At 44.4% G+C, this 21,353-nt stretch overlaps 1 protein-coding gene across 5 annotated transcripts; it reads right to left on the bottom strand.

Annotated features, from left to right (window-relative positions):
- Window positions 1–15,401: 15,401 nt before the first annotated feature.
- LOC109025051 (tubulin beta-8 chain) lies at window positions 15,402–19,430 on the bottom strand. 5 transcript variants are annotated; one of them, XM_031003039.3, is made up of 4 exons: window positions 17,919–19,430; window positions 17,314–17,422; window positions 17,125–17,235; window positions 15,402–16,625 (listed from the first exon to the last, which is right to left on the bottom strand). In XM_031003039.3, exons 1-4 carry the CDS (start codon window positions 18,099–18,101, stop codon window positions 15,568–15,570), a joined length of 1,461 nt encoding a protein of 486 aa, XP_030858899.2. In that variant the 5' UTR covers window positions 18,102–19,430; the 3' UTR covers window positions 15,402–15,567. The 5 variants fall into 5 exon arrangements, with proteins under 5 accessions (XP_030858899.2, XP_055220592.2, XP_030858900.2 ...); XM_055364617.2 differs by lacking the exon at window positions 17,919–19,430 and adding an exon at window positions 17,693–17,749; XM_031003040.2 differs by lacking the exon at window positions 17,125–17,235 and having other exon boundaries at window positions 15,412–16,625.
- Between the last annotated feature and the right edge of the window lie 1,923 nt (window positions 19,431–21,353).

Genomic DNA, 21,353 nt, shown 5'->3' with positions numbered 1-21,353 from the left:
TTCCATGAAAAGAACCTTGTGAAATGCAGAAATGCTGAAAGAATAATTATAAGATAATAACCAAATAACTAAAATACATCTCAATTTCTCTGACAATTTAACTTAATGCAGGGTACAGGCAGAATCATGATGTTTACAAACAGACATTTACGATCTCGAGACGTTTAATTCTTAGCTGGTTGAGGAAAACAGTAGCGGAACTGTTGTTGCAGACATAAAAGACAGAAAACAGTGGAAGGGCTTGATCACAAGTCATATGTTCCAGTTTTGGAAACCTCTAAAAATCCTGCCTGGTGATAGGTTTTTCTTATCTCATTATTGAAGAATATATGAGCAGGCAGGGCATGGTGGCTCAAACCTGTAATCCCAGCACTTTGGGAGGCCAGTGTTGGAGGATCACTTGAGGCCAGGAGCTCAACACTAGCCTGGGCAACATAGCAAGACCCTGTCTCTACAATTTCTTTTTAAACCAGCCGACTGTGGCGGCATATGCCTGTAGTCCCAGCCACTAGGGAGGATGAGGTGGGAGACTGGCTTGACCTTAGGTGTTTGAACCTGGAGTGATCTGTGATTGTGCCACTGCACTCCAGCAAGAATGACAGAGCTAGCTCCTGTGTACAAATATACACATATTGTATATATTGTCAATGACCAGTCACAGGTCTTACAATGCTGTTTATACAATATGGTAAAAATAATGTTGACAAAGAAATTATCACAATAATAATAATAAAAGCCCTGTGTGTTATTATTTAAGTTGTTCATAAATTTAATGTAAATGAGGTAGAGTAATAAAGATCTGTAGACAAATCATGTCATTTATTTTTTTTAATCTCAACATAACTTTTTTTTTTTTTTTTTTAAACAGAGTCTCACTCTGTCGCCCAGGCTGGAATTCTGTGGCTAGATCTCGGCTCACTGCAACCTCCACCACCCTGGTTCAAGCGATTCCTCTGCCTCAGCCTCCCAAGTAACTGGGATTACAGGTTCCTGCCATCGTGCCTGGCTAATTTTTGTATTTTTAGTAGAGACGGGGTTTCACCATCTTGACTAGGCTGGTCTTAAACTCCTGACCTCGTGATCCACCGGCTCAGCCTCCCAAAGTGCTGGGATTACAGATGTGAACCACCGCGCCCAGCCAACATTTCTTTTTTAAAGTGTGCAAGCTCTTTGACCATCATGTCTCTGTGCATCACTGCGATAAGATAACCAGAGCAACTGTTTCCACCGTGGAGTTGGGAGGAGATAAAGACACATCCTTTGTGCTTTGGGTGCTCTTATCAGGATCAGGGAGGCCCCTGCCCTCTGATTTTCTCTCTCTTAAATGTACAAAGTACAGAGATTTTTATCATGAATAATTTTAAGAGAAATTAAAAATTCTATAATGTTCAAGGACATGCAGGTTTTCTATTTGATCGTGTTTCTTCTTGATATTTTTAGGCCCTGGCCAGCCGCAAATGAATAATCTCTATCATCATCATTGTGTTCCTTTGTGTTTTAACCTTTCCTGATTCCATTCTCTCTACCTTTTATTTTGAAGAAGGATAGACACCAGAAAACCCTATCCCTACCAAATGCAAAAAAAAAAAAAACCCTAAAATTGTAAATATTAACTTTTACAAGTCACATTTGTGAATATATATTTTAATTAGAAAATTACAATTTTAAACTTTCAGAGGAAGTGGTAGTAATATAAAACAGAGGACATTTTTATAATAAGGAACTCTTATATTTTGCAAATTATTATTCTCCCATGACCAAATAGTGCTACCTAAAGTAATATACAACCAATTTAATTAGTTTTAAAAAACACAAAATTACAAAACAATACAATATTTGAAATCATGATGCATATTGCCAGCCTCCCTTCAGGTAAAGTTCTATTAACTCTACAAAAATTTTCTAAATGGCAGATGTTACATTTCCAGATAGCTTTGTGGTAACCAAAAAAGAATTGATTTATTAGCAATTTTTATATCACATTGAGACAAAATATTATTTGTGATAAATATTGTTACGTATTTAAAACATCTCATGTATTAAGAAATCACACTTTAGATGGGGCCAAGCTGGCCTATTAGAAGCAGCTGTGGCCTGCGGCTCTCACGGAGAGCAGTGAAAACTACGAGTGAATTCTGCACCTTCAGTTGAGGTATCCAGGTTCTTGCATTGGGACTGACTAGCCAGACAGCTCGACCCACAGGGAGTGAGGAAAAGCAAGTGGGGCGATGGCCCACCCAGGTGTGGCATGGAGCTAGGGGCGACCCCACTCGCAGCCAAGGGAGGCGGTGAGTGATTGTGCGACTCTGCCCGGGAAACCATGCTTCTCCCACGGATCTTTGCAACCTGCAGATCAGGAGGTCCCCTGGTGAGCTCAGCCATGGCCTTGGGTCTGAAGCACAGAGCTGTGTGGAGTCTGGGCGGAGTGCTCGCTGGCTCACTGGGGCATGCGTGAAAGCCCAGGAGTTTTGCATCCTCTGCCCCGAGAATTCCAGCAAAGCGGGAGATACATCCGTGCATTCCCCTAGGAAGGGAGCTGAATCCAGGGAGCCAAGTGACATCATTCTGAGGCCCCACTCCCACAGCACCTCACAAGTCCCATTGGCTTGGAATTCCAGCAGGCCAGAGGCAGCAGGCTGGAGACAGCCGGAGAGGGACCGAGTTCCCGGGGGAGGGCAGCCACTCTATCTGTGGTTTGAGTTGGCCGCTCTAGCCTGCTGGCACCAGGGACCAGGAGGAGTCCCCCATAACACAGCACAGCTGCTGTGCCTGATCGTGGCCAGGCTGCTTCTTTAAGGGAGACCGAAATCCATCCCTCCTCACCGGACAGGGCCTCCCCATCGGAATTTTAGCAACTCCAGCCAGAGTTCTATGGACAGAACTCTGATTTCTCCCTGGGATGAAGTCCCCAGGGAGAGGGGTAGCTGCTGTCTCCCCAGTTCAGCCGACTGAGCCTTTCCAGCCTGCTGGCTCTGGAGACTCCTGGGAGTCACCACAGCACACTTGCTCTGCCAAAGGGCAGCCAGACTGCTTCTTTAAGCAGTCCCTGATCCTGTTCCTCCTGACTGGGCAAGACCTCCCAACAGGGGTCTCCAGACACCTCCTACAGGAGCGTTCCAGCTGGCATCAAGTCGGTACCTCCTTGGACTGGTGCTCCCAGAGGAAGGAACAGGCTGCGATCTTTGCTGTTTTGCAGCCTTCACTGGTGATACCTCCAGGTGCAGGAGAGACTGAGGTGACCAGGGTCCAGAGTGGACCCCCAGAAAACCACAGCAGACCTAGGGAAGAGTGGTCTGACTGTTAAAAACAAACAGAAAGCAGCAACATCAACAAAAAAGACCCCATAAAAACCCCATTCAAAGGTCAGCAATGTCAAAAATCAAAGGTAGATAAGCTCACAAAGATGAGAAAACATAACACAAAAACGCTGAAAACTCAAAAAGGCAGAATGCCTCTTCTCCTCTAAATGACAACAACACCTCCCCAGCAAGGGCACAGAACTGACCCCAGGCTGAGATGGCTGAATTGACAAAAGTAGGCTTTAGGAGGTGGGTAATAACAAACCACACTGAGCTAAAGGAGCACATTCTAACTTAATGCAAGGAAGCTAAAAATCATAAAAGAAATTACAGAAGGTGATAACCAGAATATTCAGTTTAGAGAGGAACATAACTGACCTGATGGAGGTGAGAAACACAACACGAGAACTTCACAATGCAACCACAAGTATCACTAGCAGAATAGGCCAAGTGGAGGAAAGAATCTCAGAGCTTCAAAACCATCTGTCTAAGACAGGAAGAGAAGAACAGAGAAAAAAGAACAGAGAAGAATAGAGGAAAAAGACCAAAAAAGAATGAATAAAACCTTCAAGAAATATGGGATTATGTAAAAAGACTGAACCTAAGACTGATAAGGGTACCTTGACCCACCACGATCAAGATGGCTTCAACCCTGGGATACAAGGTTGGTTCAACACAGGCAAATCTATAAATGTAATTCCTCACATAAACAGAATTAAACACAAAAACAACACGATTATCTCAACAGATGCAGAAAAGGCCTTCAATAAAATTCAACGTCCCTTCATGTCAAAAACTCTCAATAAACTAGCTATTGAAGGATCACACCTCAAAATAATAAGAGCCATATATGACAAACCCACAGCCAATATCATACTGAATGAGCAAAACCTGGAAGCATTCCCCTTGAGAACTGGCACAAGACAAGGATGGCCTCTCTCACCACTCCTATTCAACATAGTACTGGAATTTCTGGCCACGGCAATCAGGCAGGAGAAAGAAATAAAGGTATTTAAATAGGAAGAGAGGAAGTCAAATTATCTTTGTTTGCAGATGACATGATCCTGTATCTAGAAAACCCCATCATCTCAGCCCAAAAGCTTCTTAAGCTGATGAACCACATCAACAGAATCTCAGGATACAAAATCAATGTGCAAAAATCGCTAGTATTCCTATACACCAACAACAGGCAAGTAGAGAGCCAAATCATGAATGAACTTCATTCATAATTACTACAAAGAGAATAAAATACATAGGAATACAGCTAACAAGCAAAATGAAGAACCTCTTCAAGGAGGACTACAAACCACTGCCCAGAGAAATCAGATAGGACACAAACAAATGGAGAAGCATTCCATGCTCACGGATACGGAAGAATTAATTCATGAAAATGGCCATAGTGCCCAAAGTAATTTATAAAAGAATTCAATGCTATTCCCATTAAACTACCAATGACATTCTTCACAGAATTAGAAGAAACTATTTTACAATTCTCACGAACCAAAATGAGCCCAAATAGCCAAGACAATTCTAAGCAAAAAGAACAAAGCTGGAGGCACCACACTACCCAGCTTCGAACTATACTATAAGGCTACAGTAACCAAAACAGCATGGTACTGGCACAAAAACAGACACATAGACCAATGAAACAGAATAGAGAACTCTGAAATAAGACCATACACATACAACCATCTGATCTTTGACAAACCTGACAAAAACAAGCAATGGGGAAAGGATTCCTTATTTAATAAATCATGTTGGGAAAACTGGCTAGCCATATGCAGAAAACTGAAACTGGACATCTTCCTTATACCTTATACAAAAAAATAACTCAAGATGGAATAAAGACTTAAACGTAAGACCTAAAACCATAAAAACCCTGGAAGAAAACCTAGGCAATACCATTCAGGACATAGGCATGGGCAAAGACTTTATGACTAAAACACCAAAAGCAATGGGAACGAAAGCCAAAATTGACAAATGGGATCTAATTAAATTAAGAGCTTCTGCACAGCAAAATAAACTCATCACTGTGAACAGACAACCCACAGATTGGGAGAAAATTTTTGCAATATGTCTGACAAAGGGCTAATATCCAGAATCTACAAATAACTTAAACAAATTTACAAGAAAAAAAACAACCCCATCAAAAAGTGGGCAAAGGAAACGAACAGACACTTCTCAAAAAAAGACATTTATGCGGCCAACAAACATATGAAAAAAAGCTCATCATCACTGGTCATTAGATAAATGCAAATCGAAACCACAGTGAGATACCATCTCACCCCAGTTAGAATGGCGATTATTAAAAAGTCAGGAAACAACAGATGCTGATGAGGCTGTGGAGAAATAGGAATGCTTTTACACTGTTGGTAGGAGTGTAAATTAGTTCAGTCATTATGGAAGACAGTGTGACAATTCCTCAAGGTTCAGCAATCCCATTACGGGGTATATACCCAAAGCATTATAAATTATTATACTATAAAGACACATGCACTGTATGTTTATTTCAGCACTGTTCACAATAGCAAAGACTTGGAACCAACCCAAATTCCCATCAATGATAAAGTGGATAAAGAAAATGTGGCACATATACACCATGGAATACTACACATTTATATCCTTTCCAGGGACATGGATGAAGCTGGAAACCATCATTCTCAGCAAACTAACACAAGAAAAGAAAACCAGGCCAGGAGCAGTGGCTCATGCCTGTAGTCTCAGAACTTTGGGAGGCCGAAGTGGGCAGATCACCTGAGGTGAGGAGTTTGAGACCAGCCTGACCAACATGGAGAAACCCCGTCTCTACTAAAAATAGACACAATTAGCCAGGCATGTTGGCACATGCCTGTAATCCTAGCTACTAGGGAGGCTGAGGCAGGAGAGTCACTTGAACCTGGGAGGCAGAGGTTGCGGTAACCCAAGATCATGCCATTGCACTCCAACCTGGGCAACAAGAGTGAAATTTTGTCTCAAAAAAAAAAAAAAAAAAAAAGAAAGAAAAAGAAAAAGAAGAAAAGAAAACCAAACACTGCATGTTCTCACTCATAAGTGGGAGTTGAACAATGAGAACACATGGACACAGGGAGGGGAACATCACACACTGGGGCCTGTCAGGGTGGGAGGCTGGAGAAGGAATAGCATTAGGAGAAATACCTAATGTAGATGACAGGTTGATGGGTGCAGCAAACCACCATGGCACGTGTATACCTATGGAAAAAACCTGCATGCTCTGCCCATGTATCCCAGAACTTAAAGTACAACAAAGAAAACTTTACATAAATGCATAAAGTCTAGAACAGCTAATATATTATAATGAAATATCAACTATAATCCCAGCTCAAAGAGAACACCATGAAATTATGAAGGGCTTTCCACAAATCTCTAAATTTATGTCTTCATAAGATTACATTTCTATTTCTTCTTGAATAATTTCCTTATTTTAGCTATGATTTATTGATAGTAAGATGGTAATTATGAGGAGAAACTTCCCCCAACACTCCACTGAGAAAATTCTGCCTCATTTCACCACACACCAGAGTCTTAAGCAGTCACTTCTAATGTAGCTGAACAATAGATCCTCACCCAGCTGAGTCTATGAATTGAATCCACGTATGTGAGATAAGGCCCCCAAGGAGTGGTAGTAAGCTGGGAATGCCATCAGCTCATCTTCCTTCAGGCCTATATTTGTCATTGTCACTTGTAGAAGCAGGACAGCCCTGGCGTTGGGGTTGGTAGAAACAGAGAGTATCAAAGGGAAAACTGAACTTCCCTAATTTTTGGAAAACAGCAGATTGGAAACAGATGGGCTCCAGCGTTTTCCATGTGTGAGGTCATTGTCCCAGGTAGCCTTGCTCAGGACCACATTTCTTGTCAGCAAAACAGAAGTCAAATGATATTTCTACCTTCCAAGATAATAGAACATAATGTCAGATTTTCTCATGGATTCCCACAAGTTCAAGAAAGTTTCATGGCCTTATTTAACTGCTTAAGCATTTCAACTGAAAAAGTATTTGTCTTTCAAATACACAGGAATCTATTTGGAAAAATTTTAACCAGAAAAATTTGGAATTCTAAAGTAAAAAATGCATAAAGCAATCAAAATTTTTTACAGCTTTTAATTTAGATGTCATGGGGAAAAAAAATTCTCTGAAATTTGCTTTTATACCATTAAAGACTTATTTTTTATTACCAGCAATACAGGGCAACTCATTCAGGTTGAATCTTGAAGGTAAACTTTAACTTAATTTTAAGTTTTGGCTAATTTTTAAGCATTTATCAGTCACCTACCATGATTTCATCTCAGAAACCAAAATCTCAATTTCATTTAGACCTTTGAAATATTAAAACAGAAGGTTAAATGCTTCAAAAAAATATTCATGTAGAGGCTTATATATGTGGACCAGGAATCTCCATGTATTACAAAGTTTATGAGAACATAACAAACGTTGATACACACATTTAATTCTAAAATAAAAACTTACAACAAATAAAACTGTAACAAATCAAGAAAATTTTGTAGGTTTCACATTTTATGTCTAAAAATATAGGTATTAAACACTCAAGGATGGCTAAAAGAAATCACAACAGAAAATAGAAAATATCTAGAGACAAATTAAAAATATGAAATACCAAAAGAGATATATCAAAAACAGTACCATAAGGGAAAAATTTATAGCTATAAATGATAAAAAATAAGATACCGAATCAACAACTTTACTCCTAAGGAACTAAAAACAGAGGGAAAAAGGGGGACAACTAAAAGAGGGACAACTAAAAGCTAGCAAAATTTTAAAAATGATAAAGATAGCAGTGGAAATAAGTGAAATAGAGAACAGAAAAACAATATCAAAAATCAACAAAACCAAGTTTGTTCTCTGAAAAAGATCAAAATTGACAAAATTTTATCTAGATTGACTAAGGAAAAAAAGGGAATACTCAAATTGCTAAACTCAAAAATAAAATGGGTACATTACTAACAAATTTTTGGAGTAAAAAAAGGATGTACGCGAGTACCATAAGGAACTATACACTAAAAAATTGAATAACCTAAATAAAATGAACAAATTCCTAGAAACAAAAAACCTACTAAGACTGAATCAGAAAAGTTGAATAAACCTATTCAGCAAGGAGATTCGCCAAGAAGATGACATCAGTAATCAAAAACCCAGCAACAAAGAAAAGCCTGGACAAGATGGCTTCACGGTTGAATTCTACCCAATGTTTAAAGCAGAATTAACACCAGTTTTTCTCAAACTTTTTCAAAACGTTGAAGAGGAGGTAACATTTTCTAACTTATTCTATGAGGACAGTATTACCCCGACACCAAGTCAGACAAAGGCACCATAAGAAAACTACAAACAAACATCCCTTACAAATGCTGATGCAAAAATCCTCAACAAAATACCAGCAATTCAAATTTAGCAATACATTAAAAGGAGTATACACTATGAATGAGTATAATTGACTCCTGAAATAAAAGTATGTTCCAACACATGAAAATCAGCATAATATCACATTAACATAAAGAAGGAAAAAAACCTCATGTGATCATCTTAATCAAAGAAGAAAAAGCATTTGTCAAAATTTAACCCACATTCATGATAAAATATACTTAAGCTATAAAAAGGAATAAAACACCTTAACATAAGATTATATTAAAAAAAAAACACACAGCTAACATTATAATGAAAGACTGAAAGCTTTTACCCTAAGAGCAAAATCAAGGATGCCTGCTTTTACTACTTCTATTTAATATAGTACTGAAGGTTCTAGTTAGTTAAAACAATAAGGCAAGTAAAATAATAAAAGATATTCCAATTTTTAAAAAAGTAAAATTTTCTGTTCGCAGATAACATAACTTTATATATTAAAAATCTTTTAGTTTCTGTGAGATAAACTATCAGATGCAATAAATAACATTCAGCAAAACTGCAGGATACAAAATCAAGACACAAAAATCGGTTGTATTTCTACAATAACAAACTATCTGAAGAAGAAATCAAGACAACAGTATCATGTATGATAGCATCAAAAGAATAAAATACTTAGAAGCCCACTTAACCAAGGAAATGAAAAACCTGTACAGCAAAACTATAAACATTGCAGGAAAGTATTAAAGATGACACAAATAAATGAAAAGACATCATGTGTTTATGGACTGGAAGACAAAACCTCATCAAGACGCCATTGTTATCAAGAGTTATCTACAGATTCAATAAAATCACTATAAAAATTCCAATATTTGCAAAAATAGAAAAACCTATTCTGAAATTCAGATGAAATCTCAAAAAACCCCAAGTAGCCAAATCAATCTTAAAAACTAACAAAATTAGAGGACTAACACCTCCTGGTTTCAAACTTACTGCAATGCTTCAGTACCCAAAACAATGCTGTACCACCATAGAGACAGACGTAAAGACCAATGCAATAGAAATAAAGAACCAAAAGACACAGTCATAATTTTTAACAAGGGAGTCAAAACTATGGGGAAAGGACAGTATATTTTTAAATGGTGTTAAGAATGAATATTTACATGGAAAACAATACAGTTGGACCCTTACTTTACACCATATAAAAAACTTAATTTAAAATGGACCAAACATCTAATTGTAAGAGCTAAGACTATAAAACCCTTAGAAGAAAACATAGGAAAAATGTTTCATAACGTAGAATCTGACAATAACTTCTTGGATATGACAGTGAAAGCACAGACAACAACAACAAAAATACATAAAAAGAACTTCATCAAAGTGACAGGCTGTTATGTATCTGAAGATACAATCAATAGATTGAAAATAAATTCATGAAGAGAAAGAAAATATTCACACGTTATGTATTTGATAAGTAATTAATATCCAGGCTATGTAAAGACCTCAGCAACAGCAACAAAACAATCAAATTTAAACATGAGCAAACGTTTTACAATACACATTTCTCTAAAGAAGATATGCAAATGACCAGCAAGCACAGTATAAGGTGCTCAGCATCACTAATCATGAGAAAAAAGTAAATCCAAACCACAATGCAATACCAACTGACACATGTAAGCATAGCCGCCATCAAAAAAACCCCACCAGCAAAGCAAAACAACAAAGCCCCAGAGAACAGCAAATGCTGATGTGGAGAAGTCAGGACTCCTGCACACTGCTGGTGGGAAAGTAAGATGGCACAGCCACTGTGGAAAAGAGTAATCACCATATGATCCAGTAATTCCACATCTGGGTATATACCCCAAAAAACTGAAAGTGGGAATTTGCACACCCATGTTTATAGCAGCATTCACAAGAGCCAAAGGGTAGAAAAAGCCCAAATGTCCATCTACAGATGAATGGATAAGCAAATATGATCGATACACACAATGATATATTATTCAGCCTTAAAAAGAAAAGAAATTCTAATACATGCTACAACATAAACCTTGAAAACATTAAAACAAAAAAATGCAAATACTCCATGCTTTCCACTTTTATAGTGTACCTAGAGCAGTTAAATTCATAGACACAGAAAGTAGGATGTGGTTTCCAGGGGATGCGGGGAAGGGAAAGGGGAGCTATTGTTCCGTGGATACAGAGTTTCACTTTGGGATGATAACATGGGTTTGGAATGGATAGTGGTGATAGTTGCACAACAATGTATTTATACTTAATGTACTTAAATTTTCTGTTATACATATTTTACCACAGTAAAAAAATTAGCAAATATTTAAAAATCTACATGTTTCTTTGAACTGTTTCTTTACATCCCTTGTCCATTTTTCAATTTGGCTGTTGGTCTTTTAATAATTTAGGATAGCTATATAGCTATATATATACACATATATTACCCAAATTAGCTTTTTGTCTGTCATGTATGTTGCAGATCTGTTTCCCCAGTCTGCTGACTTTTGACTTTGAGGCATTTTTCTCGCCTATAAAGTTTTAATTTTTATAGAGTCAAATGCATCAGTCTTCTATTCGAAGACTTATTTATGGGTTTGGTGTTTCAGTTTAGGCTGATAAAGAAGTTGTAGATATGGATAAAGGAGATGGTTGTACAACACATTATACTGGTTGCCGCTCAATTGTATGTTTAAACATGGTTAAAATGGTAAGTTTTATGTTGTATATATTTTACCACCAAAAAAGGGCCAGGCTTAGATGTTTATATGTTAGGGGTTTGGAGTACCTCCAACATTTATTCCCCTCCAGGGGAATAATTTATAAACACCCACACAAGAAAAGTAGATACTGACTTCACAAATCTCCTTACAAGTCCCACAGCAAGGGCTGTCTGGGAAAGCAGAGGTGGAAAAAGTCACATAAACTTGAGGTCAGTGTGAGACCTCCCATCCCCTACTCTGGAATCAGTTGGAGGAAGGCATGCATGCAGGCTGAGCTGGAGAGATGAGCTGGGGTCGGCAGAACAGTCCTCCCATGAGCCTAGACATTAAGTGCTCTCACATGCTCCCAGGCATGTATCAAACCAAGAAAGCAGCTAGGAGGGCAACACATCTACCTGTGCACAGGGAGCCATGAAATATCTGAGCTGCGCAAGTGATGCACAAGGAGACGGAAGCAGTATGGCCTTTACACAGTGACCTGGCTCAAATAATTTCAGGCTGTCATTAACCAGGCAAGCTCCGCTTTCTCTCTGAGGTAGGTAAACTTGAGGGGGTAAAGTGGGAGTTGGGGAAAATGGAAAAGAAAGCCTGGTAGTATTTCTTCTAACTCTGTCATAAATAAAAAGTAAAACATAGATGCCGTTTCTCAGGGCCCAAATGTTACGTGAAAAAATGTTTGTCATCTCAGTCATGTGATGTGGACTTCAGCACAGCAGGACACCCATGGTCATTTATCCTTTCCCTCTGCATGTCGTGTGCTTTTTCAGTTTATAATGTACCTGATCCACTTGTCTCATCACACTAGCTGCAAACAAGGCCACTGAATGTCACACCAGGTGGCCAGCATGTCTGTGAAGGGCAGAAACTGGGGCAGCCAAACAGCTGGCAGAGGCCAGCTAGTAAGTACCCAATCCCACTCCATAGAGGACTCCACACTTAAAAGACAAGATCAGCAAGTGTCAGACTGCCTCACTAGTTATCCCCCCAAATAAAAAAATAAAAGTAACCCCTCCAGGGAATGTGTATGTGTACACACAGAAGTACATGCACACAGCTACATGCAAAGGGGAAAGGCTGGGAAGGAACAAAATCCACCTCTGAACACCAGTTACTTGTGGGGAAGGGGCAGGTGAAGCCAACTGTCAGCATTACTCACCTTTCAACTGATGAGCTTGCATCAATTTTGGCAATTTCTCATAAAAAGGCAATTTTCACTCCTTGGGTGATCACCCAGGTCCTGCAAAACTGAGCCACCAACAACCACGTGCACCACTTCCCATGAGGCCAAATAATGGCTTCCCTCAAAGCTCAGCCCTCCCACCCACCTCCCAGTCCTCTCCCATGCAGGGGGCTGCCAGCCTCCTGGGGTACAGGGGTCCAGGCCAAACCCAACCCACAGATGGATGGTGAAACCAGCATGTATCGAAGGGCCTTTACCCCACCTGGGCCATGTGCCCACTGCATAGATAGGCCTGTGCTTGCTCCCCTAGGACAGAGACTCCCTTTTCTTCCATTGGAATGAGGAGTGGGGAGATTTAATGGTGTCCTGTACAGGTTGGGTGTTAATCTGATGTGGTGCTCTTGGAGAAGCTTGCTTGAGTTCGGCGCTTTCTCAGCACGTGGTGTGTGCTGCCCCTTCAAGTTGCAGAAGTCCCAGAAGGTAAGTGCTGCTGCAACCCCCATTTACTGGTGAACAGAGGTCAGGTGATCTGCAGCTGACCGAGCAGCTGCTAAGTGGCCAACAGGCGGGATCTGCATCTCACTTGCAGAGGCCCTGCCTGGATGCTGGGGCTGCCCTGAGACTCCCTCCTCCTCCTCTTCCCTCCACAGCTCTCCCGGCTTCTATCCACAGCTGTGCTCCAGGTGGGGAACACCTATGGATGCACCAGGGTGCAACTACTCAGAGTCCAGTGTGCAGAAGGGCCCCTGCTCTATGCTGTTTCCGTATCCAAGCCCAAGCTCATCTAGAGCTTCAGCAAATCCAAGCCTCCCTGAATTCCCTGCAAGACCAAACTGAGCCCTACAACCCCCACCACTCTGGTTAGCTGCCAGTCCCAGCCCGTGTTCCCTCCTGGGCCCCTGTCTGTACAGTTCTGAAGTCCTACAAGAATGTTGAGATCCTAAGCCGACTCTCACCCAAAGAGGTAAACAACCAGGGGCCTCCAGGTGGACAGAACATACCCAGACAGGTTCTGCTGCCTGTAGACTTGATGTCTTTCCCCTACAACACGCCTTGCTTGCCAGGCTAGAAGAGGGGCTCCAGAAACTTGGGAAACCTGGGCCTGTAGCTGGCATATGGAAAAGAGGCCTGGAAAAGCACCATTCCTGTCCATGAAGCCCCCAGATGGAACCAGGTAATTGGGAAATGCATGGGCACCAAGCCTGACCCCCCATCAGACCCAGGTGGGAACTGCAGTGGTGACTTGCCCCCTCTGCCAGTCTGGCTGTGCCACTACAGGAGGGAGGAACATCTAGCCCCACACGTGAGTGGAGACACTAGGTGTGGGCAGGTTCTAGTGGTTGCTGCAGCTGAACCTTCCTAACCAGGTCCATGCAAGACCATCTCAGACGGGTGTGCACCTGGGTTGGGCAAGGACACCCCTCAGACAGTGAGAGACATTGAGGAGGGCTGTCACAGAGGCCCCTTTTCCTGCTCCTAGAGCAGGTTGGGGGAGTATGGGGGACCTCTCCCACCTCCCAGCTGCTTCCAGGAGCCACTTCTTTCAAGATGATACACTCTCCTGCCTGCCTGTTCCCATTTGGCTGCAATAGACCATTGACAACATTCAGAGAACAAGAAATGGCCTCACCTGTTTTCCCTGACATGTCGGAGGCAGGTGGGCATTCCCAGGGGACCTGGGGTAGAACCCGTACAACTGCCCCCCCCCCCCCCGGGCTATGCTGGCTTCATCTTATCTGTGTGATGGGGCTGGGGGTGGGAATTACCAAGAGACCATCACACAGGCCATGGACAAGTTCTACAAGAGCCAGGGAGAACACTGTCCGTGCATGCTGCCCAGCACCCAGCTCACACACACATCTCTCATTTGACAGCCTCCCCAAAGCAGGCTTTTGCAGTCCAGGCTCCCCAAGAAGCCTGGGGAGGAGACTCTGACAGGCTGAAGGGCCTGTCCCCAAAGGTGCCACCCTCACCAGGCTCATCCTGACAATCTTGGATTATTTTTGCCCTGAAGTTTTGGAGTGGGGGACAGGGAGAGAGCAGACAGTACGCATTAGCCACCTTTCCAGAGAGCATCAGCCCTCCAGACTGGGGCAGGTCAGACCTCCACTCAGGCGTTTTTCTCACTGGTTGCCAGTTGGGGGAAGCAGCATTTGTGAGCACCTGCCTGTCTCCCCAGGTCCTGTTCAGAAACCCCATCTGTGCCTTTGGAGGGACTGCCCTGCGCACAGAGGCCCAGCAACCACATCTACGACCCCCAGGACCTAATCCCCTTCTACATAGGGTTCAGTGCATGTTAGCAGACACTGGGCTTGATTCCTGCCTAGTCCCTGCCAGATATCCCATGCCCACCTCGTTAAGAGAATGAGGCCACACGGACACACCCAGGCCGTCATGGTGATGGAGTGGCTGGGGTCCCACTTGCCCACCCTTCATTACTGGTTCAGAGCCAGCTGTCTGACCACATTCCTACCCCGAGATGGGACTTTGGGGACATTGTCCACCAAGGTCGCTGACCCCTTTTGAAGTTCCAGAAACATGGCCAGCTGGTCCCCTAGAAGTTTGGTATATGGGATAAGCCAAGGCTTGCCTTCAGAAACAGGTTTTTCACCACGTCGCTGCCCAAGGCCCAGGGCATCCCCAAGTTCGTGTGAAGCCTGCCTGCCGTGTCCACAGCCCATGCCGAGCCCTCCTGGAGCCACTGGAATGCTTGTTCCTGGGCATGTGATAAACCCAGACAGCTTCCGCCTTGCAGGACAACTGTGCGCGTCTGGCAGCAGTAGCCAGAGGGCCCATAGAAACAAGATGGAGGTGAAACCAGATGCTGTGAAAATGCTTTATTAGGCAAAACCGCATACTATAGAAATGCTTTAAAATGCAGCAGGAGATGTGAAGACACAAATGAACAAGCGCGTAGTGACACATGGCTGTCAGAACACAGTGAAGAATCCACACTGCTTCCCCCCTTTACCTAGAAAAGGAGAGTTCTAGGCCACCTCCTCCTCAGCATACTCCTCATCCTCCTCCTCCTCGGCCGTGGCATCCTGATATTGCTGATATTCAGACACCAGATCGTTCATGTTGCTCTCAGCCTCGGTAAATTCCATCTCATCCATGCCCTCGCCCGTGTACCAGTGGAGGAAGGCCTTGCGCCTGAACATTGCTGTAAACTGCTCTGAGACACGCTTGAAGAGTTCCTGGATGGCTGTGTTGTTCCCAATGAAGGTGGCCGACATTTTCAGCCCCCGGGGTGGGATGTCACAGACGGCTGTTTTTACGTTGTTGGGGAGCCAGTCAGCAAAGTAACTGCTGTTCTTATCTTGAATGTTGAACATTTGTTCATCCACCTCCCTCATGGGCATGCGACCCCTGAAAATGGCAGCCGCCGTTAGGTAGCGGCCGTGACGGGGGTCACAGGCAGCCATCATGTTCTTAGCATCAAACATCTGCTGGGTAAGCTCAGCCACAGTCAAGGCCCGGTACTGCTGGCTGCCCCGGCTGGTCAGTGGGGCAAAGCCGGGCATGAAGAAATGCAGCCGGGGAAACGGGACCATGTTCACGGCCAGCTTCCGCAGGTCAGCATTCAGCTGGCCCGGGAAGCGCAGGCAGGTGGTGACCCCACTCATGGTAGCAGACACCAGGTGGTTCAGGTCACCATAGGTGGGTGTGGGCAGTTTTAGGGTCCTGGAACATATGTCATACAGTGCTTCGTTATCTATGCAGAAGGTCTCATCCGCGTTTTCTATGAGCTGGTGGACTGAGAGGGTGGCGTTGTAGGGCTCCACCACGGTGTCTGACACCTTGGGCGAGGGCAGGATGCTGAATGTGTTTATGATCCTGTCTGGGTACTCCTCCCGGATCTTACTCAGCAGAAGGGTACCCATCCCAGACCCAGTCCCCCCACCCAGAGAGTGGGTCAGCTGGAAACCCTGCAGACAGTCACAGCTCTCAGCCTCCTTTCTGACAACGTCCATCACTGACTCCATCAGCTCCGCACCTTCTGTGTAGTGCCCCTTGGCCCAGTTGTTTCCGGCCCCACACTGACCTGTAAGACAGTATAGCCGGTCACTCGATGGCCAGGTATACGGTCATCAGTGGTCACCACCACAGTGCAGAAAGGGCCAAGTTCACACGTGAGGTGAGAGCACCGTTTGCCCTGCAGGTGGAGCAGATGAAACCCCCTCCCCCAGAGTTACAGGACAGCAGGTTCCCCTGTTAGGAATTAAGTCAGGAGTCAAACCTAAGACGGGTTAACAGACCTCGCTGCAGGTGGCTCCTGCCCATTTTCAGGAAAGGCAGTAGCCACGGCCCCACCTCAGCTCCCTGTAGGGAGTTTACATCAGTAGCTCCTCACCTTGAGGAGACACCCGGGCCTTCCTCCCGAAGCCCGTTTAGGACAGGCAGATGGAGCGACTCGACTCGGAGGACAGGAGGGTGTTCAGGGGCCCTAGCTCTACAGTTCCCACAGGATAACCTTGGGACACTCCTTGATTTTGAACTGCCCTGGCTAAGGAGCCACACCCCAGTCCCCGCCTGCAGCTCACCGAAGATGAAGTTGTCTGGCCTGAAGACCTGCCCGAAGGGCCCCGAGCGCACAGAGTCCATGGTGCCCGGCTCCAGATCCACGAGCACAGCGCGGGGCACGTACCTGCCACCTGCGTGGGGCGGGAGGACATGAGCGAGGGGAGGGCCGCGTTCCCAGGAGGGCGGTGGGGGAAGGACGGGGGTCTCACCGCTGGCCTCGTTGTAGTACACGTTGATGCGCTCCAGCTGCAGGTGGCTGTCCCCGTGGTAGGTGCCAGCGGAGTCGATGCCATGTTCGTCAGAGATCACCTCCCAGAACTGCAAGAGACAGGAGGGGCCAGACAGGCCGGGGCTGAGTCACGGAGGCGCCCCAGCCCCTCTCCCACCCCCACCCTCATCCACACCCCCATCCCTAGGCCGCCGTGTCCCTGGGGTCCACCGCGGCCGCCTCGCCAACACCCAGTTCCACTGCGTCCCCGGCAGAGAGCCCAGGGGCGGCAATGCAGGGGCACCGCCCCCGCCACTGCCAACATCTTCCCCGGCCACCGGGCAGGCCCGGGCTGGGCCCTCAGAGCCCCGGCTGCCAACCTTGGCGCCGATCTGGTTCCCGCACTGCCCGATCTGCGTGAGCACGATTTCCCTCATGGCCGAGGCGGGATTAGGGCGGTAGGAGAAACACGAGAAGGAGAAGCAGACGCGCAATGACCCAGCCCGCCCTCCGCCAACGCTTAAATAGCCCCGCGCCCACCTCCCTCAGCCTGGGGTTGGGCTCCCAGAATAAGCAACAGCTTTATTTCCACACAGGTGCACCCACCTGTAAATCCCCTGGCGTTGAACATCTGTTGGAGAACTCAAGTGTCCTTGCCTGGTCCTTTCCACGTTGGGGAAAGCTGCTCAGCTGGAGAACTTCCTCCCGCGTCTTTAGTAAGACTAAATCCCTAGCTGAGCTGAAACTGAATTTTCCTCCCATGTGGGAGGGGAAGACTCTTGTTTCCATAGAGTGCCTTTGCACCTGTCCTAGATTGATGACGTATTTTTGTAATTGATGAGTCTTTTCATCTATCAGGAGATCTGCGGCTAGGAAAGGCCTTCCACATGTTAACAGGACTTGATTATATGTTTTACTTTGGAGCAGTTCAAACCCTCAGTAAGCTATGGGTGTTAGAGAGAGTCAGGCCTCTGATTTAGCTGGAGTCTTCTGTAGAGTAGGATTAGCCCTTTCACCTTTCCAGAGGACTGCGGTCTCCACACAGAGTGAAGGTCATATTGGATTCTTAAAGCTGAGGATAGGTTTTGGGTTACGCCTGCTGTGAAAGATGGGCCATTGTCACTTTGCAGGCTTTTAGATTACCCAAACTGAGGAGTTATTTCTTCTGGTAAACATTTTTCAGATGGGGTGGGGAATGCCTCGATCTAACCAGTGAAGGTATCAGTAAGCATTAGCAAATATTTGAATCTCCTGCAGAAAGGCTTCGGGGTAAATTAGAGTTGCCAGTTCTCACCTGGATAGGTTCCTCAATTTTGGACAGGTTTAACTGGAGAAGGAGAAAATTGCTGGCCGTTTGGGTCATGTCAGGCACAGAGCTCACAGGGCTGAGTTACCTGTTTTAGTGTCTTGAAAAGATTTACCCCTATGAACAAATGAGACATTAACAGAAACAAAGAATCCCTTCTAGGGTGAAAAGAATCATGAAAGTGCTGAGTTATACTCCTGTGACTGGTACTTGGCATTAGTAATTTATTTCCATCATTCAGCCAGCCAGAGGGGCCCTGGAATGAAATGCAATCCCTGGCCCATTTCTGTTCTTCTTCAGGGTATTCTGGCCCAGTTCTATGTATGCTGACCAGCACACCCACAAGCTTCATTGGCCCTTTCAGGGCAGGGGCCTTGGCTGCGGCATCTACAAGGGCATTTCCTTTTTCATGGTCAGTCTCTCTTTTGATGTCCTCTGCAATTAATTATACTCACTTTTTGGCAGCAAAGCAGCATTCTAACAAGCTCAAAATCTGAATCATGTTGTATGGAAAAGCCCTTGGGGGTCAGGAGTCCCCACCCATTCCAAATTGCAGCATAAGCATGAAGCACTAAAGAGTCATACTTCGAATCAGTGTAAATGTTAACTTCTAAATCCTTTCCCAACTGCAGGGGCCTAGTAAGTTCAATTAACTCAGCTTTTTGAGCTGAGGTCGAGGCCAGCAAGCCTTGTGCCTTGACTGATTCTCTTGTGCTAATAATAGCATATCTAGCCCTCCTGTTTTCCTGATGCATAAAACAACTTGCATCTGTTAACCACTCTTCCTTGGGATGGTCAAGGGGCTCATCTCTCTTATGTCTAGCCTGCTAGAATAAATTTGTTTCATAACCTGTGACATGCTTTGGCTGTGTCACCAGTCAAATCTTATCTTGAACTGTAGCTCCCATAATTCCTATATATCGTGGGAGGGGCCCAGTGGGAGGTAATTGAATCGGGGGATGGGTCTTTCCCATGCTGCTCTCATGACTGTGAATAATCCTCATGAGATCTGATGGTTTATTTATTTATTTTTGAGACAGAGTCTTGCTCTGTTGCTCAGGCTGGAGTGCATTATCGTGATCTTGGCTCACAGCAACCTCTGACTATGGGGTTCAAGCGATTCCTGTCTCAGCCTCCCGAGTGACGGATTACAGGCGCCCACCACCATGCCTGTCTAATTTTTGTACTTTTAGTATAGACGAGGTTTCACCATGTTGGCCAGGCTGGCCTCGATCTCCTCACCTCAGGTCATCCACTGCCTTGGCCTCCCGAAGTGCTGGGATTACAGCTGATGGTTTTATAAAGGGGAGTTTCCCTACACAAGCTCTTTTGCCTGCTGCCATGCAAGAGATGTGACTTTGTTCCTCACTTGCCTTCTGCCATGAGTGTGAGGCCTCCCTGACCATGTGGAACTGTAAGTCAATTAAACCTCTTTTCTTGATAAATTTCCCAGCCTCAGATATGTCTTTATTAGCAGCGTGAGAACAGACTAATACAGCCTGTATGCCAGAAAGGCTGGGAGCACCTGAGGACTCTGGCAGGTAAGTAGCTGGGTTGATGGTTTGGCAGGCTTTAAGGGTTATGTCTGGAGGGTCGGTCTAGCAATAAGGCCTCACACTTTCATAAATATTCTCCTATTATCCACTGCTGCCCTTTAGCTTCTAGGACCACCTTGCCTTGGTATGGGGTCAAAAACCTGTAGGTGCCATTCTAATGTTAGTTTATTAGCTTTGCCAACTAGAAAAGTGGTAGCAGCAATAGCTCTAAGACATCAAGGCTAAAAGTCAGAGGATCGCTAAGGAAAGTAAAAGCTAAACGGTTTGGGGCCTCTTTCCTGGGGCAGCCTCCAGACTACTGCAAAACGGAGGCGGTGAGCAGAAAGGCAACAATATGCAGAGCACTCAGGTGAGGGACACAGAGCACAAGGTGGACAGTCCAAAAAGAGAAAGTGGCAAACATCTTGTTTAGCCAAATCCATTCTTCTCAATATTCCCCAGGGCCTCTAATCTGAGTATGACACCCCCAGGTCTCTACTTTGGGCTGAGTCTCTCACCCTAATATTATACCCTAGGGCCTCTCACTTAAGTAATAGTGGGTAATCATTCTTGCCCACCTGAATGGCTTCATGACCCTAAAAGACAGCCCACTTGCCAGCTGAATGATTCTATGTGGACTGTTTTCCTTGGAGTGGGGGTCTTGTCTTGGTGTCCCTTCATGGTGTTGCTGAAAGATGTTGCTGGAAAAGAGGGTCCTGATACAGGCCACAAAGTAGGATTCTTAGATCTTGTGCAGGAAAAAATTTGAGGTGAGTCAGAGAGCAAAGTGAAAGAAGCAAGTTTATTAGAAATGACTCCCATCCTCAGAAAACAAGAGCAGGAATGCATTGTCTTTTGTTAGTGTCTCTACTCTAACTATAAAGAGAAAGAGTTATAATTAAACTTGGAAGGTGCAGATGTACTCACTAAAGTCGGGGCTATTCGTTTTAACAATGACCATTAACCCATTAACCTAAGCTTGCTCATTAATATTATCTTTAAGAAAAAATGCTGCACTCCTAGGACATTTATACATTTTTCAGGCTTGGTGGAAGATGTCTTGTATGGCCATAAATATTCTGCAATTGTAATTTGTGGCCAGTAAAAAAATGTGACTATTTTCAGACCATGAGTATTAACCTTCTAGATGCCTGGTGAGCACCTAGCTACTCATATTAAGATAGAGAATTCTAGTCATGT

Source organism: Gorilla gorilla, chromosome 18 (assembly GCF_029281585.2).
Source record: "Gorilla gorilla gorilla isolate KB3781 chromosome 18, NHGRI_mGorGor1-v2.1_pri, whole genome shotgun sequence".
NCBI lineage: Eukaryota > Metazoa > Chordata > Mammalia > Primates > Hominidae > Gorilla > Gorilla gorilla.
This window is presented reverse-complemented; position numbering and strand designations above follow the sequence as displayed.